This window comes from Ctenopharyngodon idella, chromosome 1 (genome assembly GCF_019924925.1).
Source record: "Ctenopharyngodon idella isolate HZGC_01 chromosome 1, HZGC01, whole genome shotgun sequence".
In the NCBI taxonomy this organism is placed as follows: Eukaryota; Metazoa; Chordata; class Actinopteri; order Cypriniformes; family Xenocyprididae; genus Ctenopharyngodon; species Ctenopharyngodon idella.
The window spans coordinates 23,966,789-23,983,196 of NC_067220.1; the positions used below are offsets into that span (position 1 = coordinate 23,966,789).

The window sequence follows — 16,408 nt, forward strand, 5'->3', positions numbered from 1 at the left end:
TCCAAAGCAGGCAAATGTGAGTATGCGATTGGTTGTCTGTTGCTAAGCATCTAGCTGTAACATTCTAACACTGCATCGTTTCACACTGTACAAGTTTGGCACTGTAATGTGGGGTTAACACTGCAAAAGTGGTGCTAACGCTGCTCTGGAGCAGGGTTTCATAACAGCGGGCAAAAAGTGGTGCTAACCCCGCTTCTAAATTACAAGTGTGAAACGTTCCTTTACCCGGGGTTAAAAGTGGTGTTTAGAACAGCGATAACCCAGGGTTAAGCGGAGTGTGAAGTACATTTGAGGATGGACAAACACTGATATAGAAGAGACCAAGGGCACCTAATCAGAGAACAAAAATTTATTTACAGCATGTTGAAATCATACTTAGGAAACCATGAAATACATTAAAACAGAAATCAACATTAATTGAGGCACATATGTTTCACAGATGGAGACCTAACATAGCCTAAGATATTCAGTTTGGCTAAAGAGCTTTTTATTAAAGCTACTCAACGGTTGCTTTAAATGTGTGATTTTTAAAACATGCGTGATGCTTTAAAAATGCAATGGGCTAGTTTGGTTCCAGACTAAAGCTAATTTTAGACTGAGAAGTTTTATTTTAAAGAAGAATCATTTTAAATTACATTTTAGTCAAGGACTGTGTTTCTCAAAAGCACTGTGAGCTAAGCTGATCGTAGAGACCATTGGTGGCAATGGTTCTATGATCTACTTAGGCTTACAATGCTTTTGGGAAATGTAGCCCAGGAATATTCTGGGTCTGACAAAGGAGAAAGCATCAAGTGTGAAAGCAAAAAGAACCAAATGAAAAAAAAACAGCATAAGGACATTAGGACAACTGGTGATGTTAGTGTGCAAGATGTCATCCACTCCTTTTAATACTTCTTCCACTCTACATCATCAGGTGGGTTCATCTCTACTTTCCGTTTACCAACATCTATCCAATTGGTGCTGAGGACTGTGCCTCCTGATTCCATCTGTGGGAGAATATTGAAAATGTACAACTTTACTAAAGTTGTATGACAGCAGAAGGGTTTTAAATCAGAATGAATGTGTCATGTTTGTTGCATGAAAGACAGCAGCTCAGATTCCAGTAGACTACCACTCTTTGAAGTGGTAGTCACAAAGAGTTATTAAACTGCAGAGCCACAGAGACTAAAATATGGTTGTCATTTTCTACGTTTATCAAATCTTAATTTGGTCTTACCATTTAAAAAATGTGAACAGACGACGTGAGAACATCAAAAGAGATCAAAATCTATGCATACATGGGCAGCCTTGCAATACTCACAAAGGATTTGTTCATTGCCCGCTTGACATCGTCCGAGCCGTCTGAGTAGATCTGCTGGAACAGCTTGTTGAGAGCAGCATCCCCCTCCAGGTTCTCATTCTTTTCCTCCTCTTTTATTTCACCCACCAACTTGTCCCAGTTGCGTGTGTAGTGGGAGGATGATGGATACTGGTCTAATAAATATAGATGGAAATAACAGGGAAAATAATAACCTGGTTTAACCCACTTTGGCAAAAACAAAGGAAAATGTTGGCTTTATTCTGTGTGCTTTTCAATACTGACTGGGAGTAAAGTGCTTCACGTTAGAAAGTGTGCCTTCTCCTTGCAGTTTTTCCCAATGTATGGCTGCAGTCTTCTTCATCTTAATCTCTATCTGAGGAAAGACGAGGAGAAAAAAATAGGAAGATCACAAAATTAGAGATCAAGTGCCTTTGCACAGAATGCATGCTTCAGAAGAGCAGCAGGAAATGCAAGAACTGCCTCTCCTCTCGCTGAGATATTGTGTGTGCGTGCTCAAACTGTGTCCTGTGCACTCGTGAATCTCTCCGTGCTCTTGCACTAGAAATTAATTCGCTTCTGGATTAAACGCTGTCAAAGTTTATCAACCAATCAGAATAGACAACTGATCGATGAAAATGCTACATGGAATCTTATTGGCTGAGAGTGAACTGCACCTGGAATTATTTCGACAAAGATGGATATTTAATTTCTTTACAATTTAATAATATTAATCAAATGTGACTTTAGAAATGACTCAGAATTGGGGTGCTTGGATGGATTGTATATTTAAATAACCTAGTCTAACTGCATCACATTACAGGTCAAAGCCCTGTGAACAATTTATTTAAACAAACAACAACAAAAAAAGTTAATGTGGTCATACGTTTTGTGTACTTGTGTTGAAATTTTATATATATAAAATTTCAACACAAGTACACAAAACGTATGACCACATTAACTTTTTTTTGTTAGGCTAATGTTAATGAATACAACTTTTGATTTTAATGATGTATTAGATGTTGAAATGTTGAATTAAATGTTGAAATTAACATTAACAAAGATTAATAGGCTAAATGCTGTAGAAGTGCAGTTCATTATTAGTTAATGCTAACTAATGCAGTTAACTAATGTTAACTAATGAAATCTTGTTGTAAAGTGTTACCAAAAATATCTTCTGATTTAAGACAGAACTATTTAGATAACGGTCAGATCATCATTCCCTAAATACTTAAAATGTGGAGATCAAATATACCACCAAGTGAATTTCTTTTGAGGTACTTTTGAGGTCTGGTACCCAATTAGCCAATACAGGTATGCACGATTAATCATTAAGAGAACTCAATCTTATTCCTAAATGACAACGATTTGGCTATGTCTATTAAACCTTTGAAATTATGATCATACCAGAATATTTAAACGTGCTTTTGCACTGCTGCTGAAAGCAGTGGTCATGTAAGCTATGTTTTAAACAGCTTGACAAAGTGTTTTCAACAACACACTATTGCTACTTCTGTGTTGCAAACATTAAATCAGAGGTCTTCAACCCTGTTCCTGGGGACCCACTGTCCTGCAGAGACATTGCTTGAAAATCACATGCAGTTGTGCTGAAGCAGGTTGGAAATAAATTTTGCAGGACAGTGGGTCCCCAGGAGCAGGGTTGAAGACCTCTGCATTAAATAATAACACAAGTATTGCAATTAAAATGTATAGTCCGAATATACACTGATTTTACCAATCAAAATGAGTAAATGTCCTTTGAAACTAATGTTATTACACTGTTCTGCCAGTAAGTGGCAACCAGTGACTGTTAAAATGTATTTGATGTATCACAGAATCATTCATTCAAGAGATTCGTTCAAAAACACTGGACGAGTCACAAAACAAGTCTTCATTAATTTCAAACGATTTTGTAATGAATTCATTTAAATTAGTAAATATTTTTAATATGCTTTTTTACACATTTCTAAACAGACCGATTTATAACATTAAATTAGTTGTTCAATCTTTTCTTTTAAATTAATATTTAAATTAATGTTTTGGTCCATGATATTGTCTAATATGTTGGTTTTGGATAAATTGTTTAGAAGGGTTTGACCTGTAATGTGATTCAGTAAGACATACAATTAGCTTACCATATAAACCATCCAAGCAGCCCATTCTGAGCCATTTCTAAGATAAGCCTAGGCTACATTTGATTAATATTAGTAAATATTATAATTGTAAAGAAGGTAAATATCCATCTTTGTCAAAATAATTCCAGGTGCAGTTCACTCTCAGCCAATAGTGGATTCCATGTAGCATTTTCATCGATCAGTCATCTATTCTGATTGGTTGATAACCTTTGACAGCGTTTAATCCAGAAGCGAATTAATTTCTAGTGCAAGAGCTCAGAGAGATTCGCGAGTGCACAGGACACAGTTTGAGCGCGCACACATAATATCTGAATGAGAGGAGAGGCAGTTCATAAGAGAGCACTGTATATTTGTGCGAGAGCAAAGGAAATCGTGTGTGTGTATGTATGTGTGTATATGTGTATATTATACCTGAAAAGCTACATGACATTTCTTGTTAAGTTTCACAATCACTGGAGTGAATTAGGTAATTCATACCTGCTTAATCTCTCTCTCAAAAAAAGGGTTATAGTTAGCATTTTTTTTGTCTATTGAGCTTTGCAATTAGCAACTGATGCTTGGGATGTTTAGAAGAAAAGGATAGAAAAGTAGGGTAACACTTTCTATGAAGTCCATGCTTATAATGATTTATAGCCACATTTATACTTATCTATAAGTATGTATTACTATTCTATCAATATATTTATAAAGACTCATTAAGATCTATACTGCATTATAAGAACAGTTATAGATACATTTATATTATTTTTATAATTACTTATAAGCCATGCATTTGCTTTTTCAATGTGCATGCTCATAAGCCATTATATACTGATTTATAAGTGATCAAATATAAAATAGTTCCAGACACACTTGTTTGCTGTGTCAACTAGTTATCATGTCTTTAATGGCTAAAGTTTGCATTAGAGGTAATGAATGGTAATTTTGATTTGTTAAAATCTATATCTCAGCCATTTGCATGGTATTGCTTATAGCAGTTTGGAATTATACTTTAAAAATATTGTTGCAGTGTTTTGCTAGTATGTAACATTCAAAAAAATATATACTTTTTTTCAACTGTTTGTATCAATGATTTCTGTTTTTGTTTTTTGTTTTTTTTGTTTTTTTAAACAGGAATTGTTCATTAGTTACATTTACAAATAAGCAACTTGATGTAAAATGAGCACATATTCGTGATTTCTTAACATTTGATTTGTTTTCACTTTACTTAAAGCCAACAATGATGCATTTATAGAGATTAGTAACTATTATTAGTCACAATAAGTATTTATAAGAACACAACACGGCTATTAATAACAATATATTCACATTTGACAGAAATAAATTGAATAAAGTCTTTGTAACTATAATATAACATTATAGCAATGCAAGCTGCAAAACATTCATGGAACCATACGATGGACTAATTAATAAATCAGTGTATAATGAATTATGAACATGCATTGAAAAGGAAAATGCATGACTTATGAGTCATTATAAAAATAATATAAATGTAACTATAACTGTTCTTATAATGTGGTATAGGTTTTAATAAGTCTTTATAAATATGTTTATAATATAGTAATACTTGCTTATAAATAAGTATAAATGGAGCTATAATTCATTATAAGCATGGTCTTCATAGAAAGTTTTACCGAAAGTAGTTCTACACACAAGAATGTTTTAGGACAAATCTTCAAAAATGCTTAATAAAACACCTCAAAATATCTTGGTGTAGTAACCATGGTATAAGAAAAATAATTAACTCTAGACCACTGAATTACTGAAAAAGTAATGCTCACCAGAAGTGCATTACCACCACAGTTTTCATTATTTTTAAATCATTCAGTGGCCTGTAGTCAATTATTTCTTATGTCAATAACTTAACTTAGATCGGGCCACTATTAATGACATACAAATGAATAACAGTATGAAGAAAGTTAGTTTAAAAATAAAGAACATTCAGCTAGACAAGCATATACATTAAGGCTGACCTTGGTTGAAAGGATCCTGTATGTACTCTGTTGTGTGACAACAGGATGCAGAAGATGGACCTTTAGGCTATAATTTTCTCCTGATGGAAGCTTTACCACAGCTGTCAGCTAAGACTCAGAAAAGAGAACAGACTCATTAGATTTTAATTTTGGTAGACAGAACTCAGGCTAGTTTGATATAACATTATTGTTTGGTACAGATCTCGCATAAGGGCACGGGAGTAGCAGACTGAATGGAATGGCATAAGGTAACAGTCACAGCTACAATAAAGGATTACATTTATGTAACTGGCCTTATTGTTACCTCTCTGAGCAGGATTCAAACAAGCATTAATCAACATACATCAACCTGCAGTCTCTAGCACGCTAGAGCACGCCTCTAGTGCACCAGGGGAGTGAGGTTTATCTCCACAGCTCTTACCAGCTGTTAGATTCACCCTCCTAAACTCCCATCTGGGTCATGGCTTTTACAACCCTTGCAACTTTACTAATCCTAATACAATGATAGCTTTGACTTAATCAAGGCTTACATATACCGGGTTCTGTCATGAAACTCTAGATGGAGCAGGCTGATGGGCCCTTAATGCATCTCGACAATATTTACATCGCTAACAACATGCCACAAGCTGATTGGTTCATGTCGCATGTGCAGCCAATGAGTTGTTTTTCAACATTTAAATAACTGGTCAGCATTCACTATAGCAGTTTGCAGCACGCTTTCAGAGTTCCATTGAAATCCTCCACCTTCCCTAGCTTCACCTGTATAGATCTACTATGGGTAATTTTATATGCTATTTGTCCTGAAGCAGTATGTCTTACATGCTCACAGCAGCGTATCGGTGTATGTTATTGGCAGTTCCTGTAATCACTCTGCAACAGCAGCAATCTACAACAGCAGCAATAATAATCAACAGCAGCAACAATACCAGCAACAATAATCAACAGCAGCAACAATACCAGCAACAATAATCAACAGCAGCAGCGTAGCAGATCTATTCTGCCAAAACCAAATACATTAACACTGTCATATCCATTACAATGCTAAAAAAGTTGTCATGATAGAAATATATTTATCATTACTGTACATGGTCAAATAGAGGTAATCACTTAAGCTTGTCTCACAGAGGCTAGGTTCTCCTTCAGAAGATTTAAAATCTTTAAGTATAGCAAGTATCCACAATATTCATACATCTTATGACAAGACGAGATGAGAATTTTATCCCTCACACTCTCGATGGTTTGTAAGATGGTAATATGAAAACTTCTTGAAAGCGTCATTTCGTCATTTATTTTAATATTTTCAAAATTGACGTAATGCATATTTTTGAGTCAGGAACAAAGTGTTTAAAGTTTCAATCGTTAAATAACATTTCAAAGTGTTTAAATTATTATTATTATTTTTTTTTTTTTTTACTTTTGTCAAGTAGTAAAACCAAATATTTGTAGATATATATACTCCAAAATAAATTGTGAAATCGTGAAGTAATCCTTACAGTGTCTACAGTGCCTAACACATTATTCTGTGGTTGTGTACTTTATTCATATTAATTAACGCAATTCCCTCTCTAATCGATTCTGAGCTTAGTTTTTAACAGCAGATGGCACTGCATACTTTAGAAGCAGCCATGTTCTGCTTGCTTTCAATTCCTTATACACACCATTTGAACCTTCTATAAAATGATCATTCATAAAATTCTACAGCAGCAGAAAACCACACCAGTGCCACTCTTGAACAGCAAACTGAGGCTACAATTCGCACAAGCTCACCAAAATTTTTGACAATAGAAGTTTGGAAAACGTTGCCTGGTCTGATGGGTCTCAATTTCTGCTGCAATATTCAGGGTTAGAATTTGGCGTAAACAACATGAAAACATGGATCCATCCTGCCTTTTATCAAAGGTTCAGGCTGCTGCTGGTGGTGTAATGGTGTGGGGGATATTTTCTTGGCACACTTTGGGCCCCTTACCAATTGAGCATTGTTTAAACGCTACAGCCTACTTAAGTATTGTTACTGACATGTCTATTTCTTAATGACTATGATTACATGTGCACCAATAATGTGATTATTTCTAATAATCAGAGTAAGGACTTAATCGCAGTAAGATGTTTACATGATACGAGCAGAAGTACTGCGTTTACATGAGGTAAAGTTAATCACAATATTACCAAAATCCCATTATAATCGCATTATGAGGGTGCATGTAAACACTCAATGACCACAGTGTACCCATCTTCTGATGGCTACTTCCAGCAGGATAACGAGCCATCACAAAGCTCAAATCATCTCAAACTGGTTTCTTGAACATGACAATGAGTTCACTATACTCAAATGGCCTCAACAGTCGACAGATCTTAATAGAATAGAGCACCTTTGTGATGTGGTGGAATGGGAGATCTGCATCATGGATGTGCAGCCAATAAATCTGCAGCAACTACGTGATGCTATCATGTCAATATGGACCAAAATCTCTGAGGAATGTTTCCAGCACTTTGTTGAATCTATTCCACAAAGAATTAAGGAAGTTCTGAAGAATTAAAGAAGGTCCAACCCATTACTAGCAAGGTGTACCTGATAAAGTGGCCGGTGAATAAGCCACTTTAAACAAAGAGGGGACAATCTGGTTTTCCTCTATTATCTAAAAGAGGAATAAGATGGATGGAATAACTGATGATTGATGTATAATTGATGTCATTTTTTGCTCTCATTCCATTAATTTGGAATGTGGACTTGTACTTGTATGCTACTGTGCTGAAAACATCAAGTGTCGTTGAGCATGTAATGCCCATTTGTCTTTCTTCAGTGAGCTCCTGCAAGCCAACTGGCTACTTAATTGAAGTTTAAATGTTTTATTCATATCAATTTTATTTGTTGGCATCTTTTCAACATTTAGAACTTTAAAGTAGACTCATCTCTGTCAGTGCTATTAACATGATGAATACATTAGTGACATGAAGAAAAGCATGAACATTACCTCTCTCTCACCAAAGCAGACAGTTACATCCTCCTTCTTGGCATTTTTTACCATGATGATCACTGCAACATGAGACTCTGTCTGGTACCAGTCATGTCTGAAGTAGAGTAGGTACTCAAATGTCACATGATTTTTGTGTATCTTAATGTATTGAATCATAATTTGCACAACAACTAAAAGATGAAAAGTGGGTCTAAAATAAAACAGTGAGAATCTTCACCACTTACTTGACAGAAAGGGTTGTAGTTTGCTGTTATTTAAACACAGTCAATTGTTTGTGCAATCCAGTGGAAACCAAGGAGAAAAAGACAAACACATCACCAAACACAGTTTACAGACTTCTCATCTCTCATGTTTCTAAGGACTCCATTTAATGAAATACAACAAGCAAATATAAAATGATAAAAACCAAGCAAGAAAAAGGCAGTTATAGCAAATTATTCTTTATTAAGAGCTCACTTAAATACAGGGAATGACAAAAAACATGCTTACCAAATCTGAAGTATTGTCTAGAACGTGTGCTGAAAATTCAGAGAACAAGAGGGTATAAGTTCAAGCAATACACACACACAAAAAAAATATACATCATATTGACTAATGTAGAAAATGCATATGACACATGGATGGAAAGACCTGGTGAAGTTATACATACTCGCCATTTTGTTCTCACAGTGCTGGATCCATGTTTGAAATCCTTCAATAGAGCCTTTGTAAGACAAATACATATCAAAATGCAGTATTTTACATGCAAAACGAATGAAGATCACTCTGTGAAATGGCTGATCTTTCAACTACAATTCAACAATATCTGATTAAAGGCATCTATAAACTCACTGTCATGGAGTCTATAAATGGACACAGCAATCTTACATCTCATATTTAATGCACTTCTACAACCCCTGGCAAAAATTATGGAATCACCACACTTAGAGGATGTTCACTCAGATTTTTTACTTTATAGCAAATAAACAAATCACAGATATGACACAAAAAAGATTTTGTTCAATAGCTTAACATTCTGGCTTCAGGAAACATACCTCAAACAAATCCACGTTTGTTATTATTATTAATGGCATGTCTTTTTCCAGAGCAAGAGAGGAAAAAAGTATGAACTGTTACTAATTTTAGTAACAGTTTAAAGGTGACGTCACACTAGATGATTTTACAGCCAATTTCCAGTCAAAAACCTTGTTTATATAATCACCGCAGATACAGAAGGATCTGCGATGATCAGTCTCCTGTCCAAAGACTGTCTTCACAGAACACCCCCCACCCCCTTCCATTTTTAAAAACTCATCGGATCTAGAAAAAAACCCCCCAAAAAAAACAAGAATGACCAATTTTGGATCCAAAACTGCAAATCTCTCCGAAAGGTGAAAACCTTGCATCCCTGTAGAAAAAAAATGAGTCCAAAATAAAGTTTGTTTTAGGAGTTAGAAACAGCTTGCCAAAGCAAACTTTACAGAAAATGTTTGTTGTTTATCTTGTTATAGGGAGGATGGCGCACAGCACATATTTACATAAAATATGTTGCGCTAAATATTTAGATAGAAATAGAAAATATATCGCCCAGCCATACCACCTAGTCTTGCCCATAATCACAATAGAGTAATTTTGAATCATATAATGCTACGCCACATTTAAACTGTATACTTTAGCACAGACATGAACTCATTGACACTCACAATCAAGCTCTTTTCCAGCTGTGAGGGCCTGAAGAGCAGCAGTGAAGTTATGTAGATGATACTCTGCAATTCTTCAAAAAGAGTAACACATCAGGTATTAAACACATTAGACCTGTTATTTATAGTTATTTGGAATGGCATGCAGTAAATATCCTGACATCACACACCTCTCTCTGGCCTAGTACACACTGTAAAGTTTCAGGAATGACAACAGGTATTTAAATGTGGGAGTGAGTCCCCGTTATTTAGGGCAATGACTGACACCGTGGCAACCATAGCAACGTTCTGGCATCTCACGTGTTCTGTATCCACCATTCTGACCAAAGTAATATTACAGTCACAAAAGACTTAGCAATTTTAACTAAAGCACAGTCGACGGATGCGTCGTGTTTTGTTTATGCTTAAAGGCTGCTTCACAGAGCACGCTCTTGCAGTGTTGCCATGTCCCTTATTATATCCATCTTTTCACACTGAGGACAATTGAGGGACTCAAACAAACTATTAAAAAAAGGTTCAAACAATCACTGATGCTCCAGAAGAAACACATTGCATTAAGACCCGGGGGTTAAAACTTTTTGAATTTGAAGATCAAGGTAAATTGTACTTTTAAAAAAAACCTTACGTAATAGTTGTGTTTGAGTCCCTCAATTGTCCTCAGCGTGAAAAGATGGATCTCAATATCATACGGTCACTGCTGGAAAGGGTTCAAATATGCACAAAATCCTTGAAAACTGAAGAATATGCAGAACCTGGAGGATTTTTCTGAAGAACATTAGGCAGTTTAACTGCTCAGAACAAATAAGGGACTCATGAACAACCATCACGCAAAAAACAAAAAAAAACAAACAAAAAAAACAGTTGTAGATCATCCAGGTAACCACACACAGTATTAAGAACCAATGCCTCCCAAACTCTTGAAGGGGGTTATTTTAATAAATTCAGCTATTTTGTGTCTTGAACTATATGTAAACATCTTTTGTGTAAAATATCTTACTCAGGATAGTACTAAATAAAAAAATAACATGCATTTTGTATGATCTCTCTTATTTTGTTAAAATTATTCACATTTTCACAGATTCTTCGAGTGGTTCCTATACTTTTTCATGCAACTGTATATGAGATGTTTGAGCGCAACATTAGTGAGCGCAACATTAGTGAGTGCAACATTAGTGGGCGCAATTGCGTGTGAATTAATTTGACCTGGCAGTCTCTCTCTTCTAATAGTGAAGTTTTTTTTTTTAGTAACAGGTTTTAGTTACTAAGAAATATGTGCTAGATCTTTTCAGGTTCTAATTGTGATAAATCACAGAACAGCGTTGATAATACATTTCTGCGGTACTGAATGATTGTGCGTGCGATCTGCAAGCTACTGTCTATATGTGTGTGCGTTACAATGCAGCGCGCAGTAGTTTAGAACAGCAGCAAAACATGGACAACATATACCAACCAAGAACGAAGGCTGAACAGCTTTCACTTGTGTTGCCTTCGCTGCATTCTTAGCATAAAGTGGAGTGACAAAGTACCCAACACCTGGGTCCTTGCATGCGCTGGTCTTCCCACCATGTACACGCGGCGCAGGAAAATGCAGGATGCGCTGACTCGGCCATGTGCACCGGATGGAACATGGCCGTATCCCAAAGGATATCCTGTATGGTGAACTACCCTCTGGAAAGAGATCTGTTGGCCGTCCCCAGCTGCATTATAAGGATGTCTGCAAGCGTGATATGAAAGCTTTGCACATCAATTCAGAGAACTGGGAAGACGTTGCATCTGAAAGCAACAGGTGGAGTAGTGTTCTTCAGAAACAGCTTAGATTTGGGGAAGAGCAGATCCAGACCTTAGCGGAGGAAAAGAGAGCTAGACATAAAGGTCGCTCCCCCAATGACACCGCCACAATTAGACATACATAGAGCCTGTCTTTCCCGCATTGGCTTTGCCAGCCACAGTTGGTGCTGTTCTAAAGGTGTCGACATGACTTCACGACAGGGCGCATCTTCCATAGTCGGCAACGACTGGAGGAGGCCTACTACTACAATAAGCTGTTTAAAATGTACATTCTCCCAATCAATTTTGAGCATCCAGATGGTCAAACATGTCTTGTGGAGCGTTCTCGGAGTAGGCAATTATTTGTCATTTTAACTATTTGGAAATGGAGCGTAAAAGTTGACTTCAACAATTTCTTATTCTGTTGCGCCCTCTATAGACCATGACCAGTGACTAGTCGACGTCAAGCTTAAAGTGTCATGGCAGAGCATTTTAGTCGACTAGTCTGTGCAACCCCTAGTTTGCACTGAACTGCCAAATCTGAAATGGATTGCAAATTAATTTAGTAACTGGATTCTAAAGTTCAAATAGTTTATTTGTCTCTTGCTCCGCTTACACTAGGAATACTGGCCATTTAAATGCTTATGACAATACTTAGCTCACAGAAACAAGATGCAGGACAAAAACATTCAGTCAGACAACATATATAATATACAGACAAAGCAATTTAGACATAGTATATGTTTCATACTATATTATTCTATGTAGTGATAAAAAAAAAAAAAACAACAACAAAAAAAAAAAACACTGTTGAGGTAAAGATGTAAAGTTAGAGCAATTTAAAAAACAATAATTGTAAAACAAAACTGGTGTATTATTGGCTTAATAAAGTGTAATAGTGTGTATTGCGTAGCGTAGTAAATTGAAGGCGTGCAGAAGGAGATGATTAGTGGCTGTTGAGTAGCCTGAAGGCTTGAAGGTAAAAACTTTTCTTTAATCCAATAGTTTGTCTGAACCTCAGCAATAATGATTAAATGGGTCACGAATTGCATTTTTCTTTTAAACACATTTTCTGATGTATTTATCTCTCTATCTCTATTATGTAATGAAGAGGAGGAAGTACAAAATGAGTTGTTTTGGCATAAAGTAATTTATTTTATTTTGGATATTAAAAGTGTATTTGTTGATGGAAAAGGCAGACAATTTGTAAAGAAAACATTTATTTTTTTAGTGAAAAGTTGAATATTTTCAGTTGCTGTTTCCTGGGTTGTGGAACGTCTGAGCAGTGTGGTTCCAACAAACAAAATGTAATCTGGTGATAGTCACTATTGGTCAGCCCCTTTTTATGACTTTTAACTTTGTTCTAAAAAAATATATATATATATACTCTTTACCTTTCTGCTCTACTTTCATATGTGGCCACATTCTCTGTATTGCTAATAAGGATATCCTCTGCATAAAAAAAAAAATTGGAAAAAGAACACTAAGATGGATTTGTGCTGCTGCTCTCGTGCTCCACCTCTTATTATAATGGTCTCACTATTACAAAAGTGAGCATGTTTACATGCACACTAGTAGGCCAATAACTCACAAAAATCAGCTTACTGAAATATCTGACTCTGGAGTATTTCATTTGTTATCTCGGTTGTGAAGTTAAATAAAGCATTAAAAAAAAGAAGAGTATTGCAACATGTCTGCGGGAAACTTACGGCTCATATAATATCCTCTCATGCAGTTACAGATGCAGCATTTTGACTGTACACCTACTTCTGCTGCACGAGATGAGAACACATTATGTACGGTGTACATTTTAGGACATCCTCAGACCTCAGGTCATACAACGAAAAGGCGTCATGCCTCAGACTAAAAGGCTTCAGTCGTCGGACAATACGGCATCGCGCCTCAGACTAAAAGGATTCAGGTCTCAGGAAAAACAATGTCAGGTCTTGTACAATTAGGCATCGGACGAAACAGCCTCAGACCAAAAGGCATCAAACAAAACGGCCTCAGACTAAAAGGCATCAGACAAAAAGGCATCGGATGAAACAGATTTAGACAAAGACATCCGTTTTTTTGGGGGTTTTTTTGCTGTTTTTTTGTATAGCCTAACATTCTATTGGCTTTTATCCCATCATAATGCCATCCTTCAGCTGTCTTTTTCTTTCTCCCCCTTTTTCATATTTAACTAACTATTCCCAAATTGATGTAAGGTGTGTGTGCGTTCATGTTAATTATGTAGAATTTATCTATTGATGGTATTCATGTAGGCTATTTATGTAATTGCTTGGCAATGTTCTTTATGTTATTGTTATTTGAACATTAAAAAAAAAAAAAAAAAAGCAGAGAGAGGTAAGCTATAGGCTACCTGATGTTTTATTCTTACAGCTTTAATTAAATATTACACTGGTTAGGTTCTATACAGAAAAAAACATGGCGATTTTCACATTGGTCTGCAGAAAAACAGCAACGGGCTGAATGAAAATGTAATCGACTCTCTGACAGTAGGTGGCTCTGGAACAGCAGAAATAAAGCCATTTCCTTGGTAACCTATGTACACAAAGCAACTGTGCTTATAGCAACGCAGTCTGATAGCTTGAAAGATTTTTTACCTCCCTTATGAAAATTAACCATTGTTTTACTACAAATAAAACAAAAAACATGGTTATTGTAGTTAACCATGGTAACCACAGATTAACCATGGTTTGGTTCACTATAGTCTATGGTATTTTTAGTAAAATTATTGTTATACAAATAGTATCAATCCGACAAAAAACAAACAAACAAACAAACAAAAACATAGTTAACACTTTTAACCATGGTTCATTTCTGTAAGTGTTCACGATAGTTTGCAATGCAAGCTTAGTTGCAATGTGTTATTTAGCTAACTTTTTATACATGCCAATAAAACTAGCGAATAATACAAATTTACAAAATCTCAGTGGGATGTGTTTACAACTTGTAACATTTAACAGTTGGAAAACTATGTGCATGTGATGTCACATTGAGGCAGGGCAATTCACTTCTTTCTAAGTCTGTTTTGTCTGATGCCATTATGTCTGAGTGTGTTTCGTCTGATACCTTTTGGTCTGAGGTGGTTTTGTTCAATGCCTAATTGTACGAGACCTGACATCATTTTTCCTGAGACCTGAAGCCTTTCAGTCTGAGGCGCAATTCCATTTTGTCCATTGACTGAATCCTTTTAGTCTGAGGCATGACGCCTTTTCGTTGTATGATTGAGGTCTGAGGATGTCCTAAAATGTACACCGTAATTATGGGTCAAGAAAGAGTCTGGGTTTGAGATATATTTCCTCCTCCCTTAATGCAAAACGTTTACTCTGTATGGATGCACTTAAATCCACAGTATAAGGATGCGTTCCTGTCACATATCACACATGCGCACTTCAATAAGCCGACAGAAAGCAGGTTAAGGCGTTTACATGCTGGGCGGAATCAGTGTAAGGGGCAAAAAAAATCGATTGGGCTATGCTTAAGCTGTTTATGACTTTACTTATGATCTTAAGGAAAATGGGTAAGTGCATTTACATGATCACGTGCATTTTCGGCTTAGGCATAATCAGGTTAAGAACGTACATGTAAACGCACTCAGAATATTTGAAGAGTATTTCAGTATTCTAGAATCCCCAGAATGCACAGCATTTCAATGACTTATTAATGATGCTGGGACATACAAATGCACAGGTTTGTGTTTTATATAAGAAAACTATATTGTGAACTTACCCTGTTCTTAAGAAGGCAAGCGCAAGACCTGGCTGCAGCTGTTGGGCTTTCTTGGCATCATCAATTGCTTCTAAAAGACAAAAAAAATATATATATATATATTTCACACTAAATAAACAATCTATCCACAGTCTTAAAGAATTATATGAAAAGTTCATTAAAAAAATCCTTTGATCATAACACACAATCATAAATCAAGGCACTTTCCACAGACAGGGTACAAAACAGAGCCTGAAACTCTGTACCTCCATTTCAACTCAAACTCAAGAGATGGCATACCCAAAATAAAATAGTTCATGAAGCCTCTGGACTACAAGCATAATTGTGGACTTATTTGAAAGAAGACACTTGGCGGTCTGTTGTTATCATTTCAGAATTTATTACAATCATACAATTAAATTTAAGACCAATTTCATAGTATCATATTTACAAAGAACACATTTCCATCCTTAAAACAAACACACTGTCTGACATACGGGAAAAAAAACAAAAAAAAAAAACACTTAAAATGCCATTAAACAAATATTCAAATATCATATATTTAAAGTGTTCTATGTTTTTTCCAAATTAATTTGGAGATTTTTGGTCATTTAAAATAAAAATGAAAAATTCAATTTATCTGACAATCAAACCTTAAAATTCAAATGTATAAGGCATTTGCACCATTGTTCTCAATGCCTTTGTCATCCACCATTTTTTTTTTTTTGTTACAGACATTCAAATAATCAAAAAATGACTAGAATAACAGTTTTTGTCTGCACACTGATGTCTATGGTATTTAGGAAAATAAACAGCTGCACACATAGTGGAAATCACATCTTATCAATGATAAATATGATTAAGG

General features: G+C 35.6%; 1 protein-coding gene across 1 annotated transcript in view; it reads right to left on the bottom strand.

Moving 5' to 3' along the window:
- Positions 1–334: 334 nt before the first annotated feature.
- sugt1 (SGT1 homolog, MIS12 kinetochore complex assembly cochaperone) overlaps positions 335–16,408 on the bottom strand; it is a 53,589-nt gene continuing 37,515 nt past the window's right edge. The window contains exons 4-13 of the mRNA XM_051897137.1: positions 15,565–15,634; positions 10,063–10,133; positions 9,030–9,083; positions 8,870–8,898; positions 8,605–8,627; positions 8,378–8,474; positions 5,406–5,513; positions 1,583–1,673; positions 1,301–1,473; positions 335–986 (exon numbers count right to left, since the gene is read on the bottom strand). Coding sequence (XP_051753097.1) covers positions 885–986; positions 1,301–1,473; positions 1,583–1,673; positions 5,406–5,513; positions 8,378–8,474; positions 8,605–8,627; positions 8,870–8,898; positions 9,030–9,083; positions 10,063–10,133; positions 15,565–15,634 — 818 coding nt within the window. The 3' untranslated portion in view covers positions 335–884. The remainder of the gene's footprint in view (positions 987–1,300; positions 1,474–1,582; positions 1,674–5,405; positions 5,514–8,377; positions 8,475–8,604; positions 8,628–8,869; positions 8,899–9,029; positions 9,084–10,062; positions 10,134–15,564; positions 15,635–16,408) is intronic.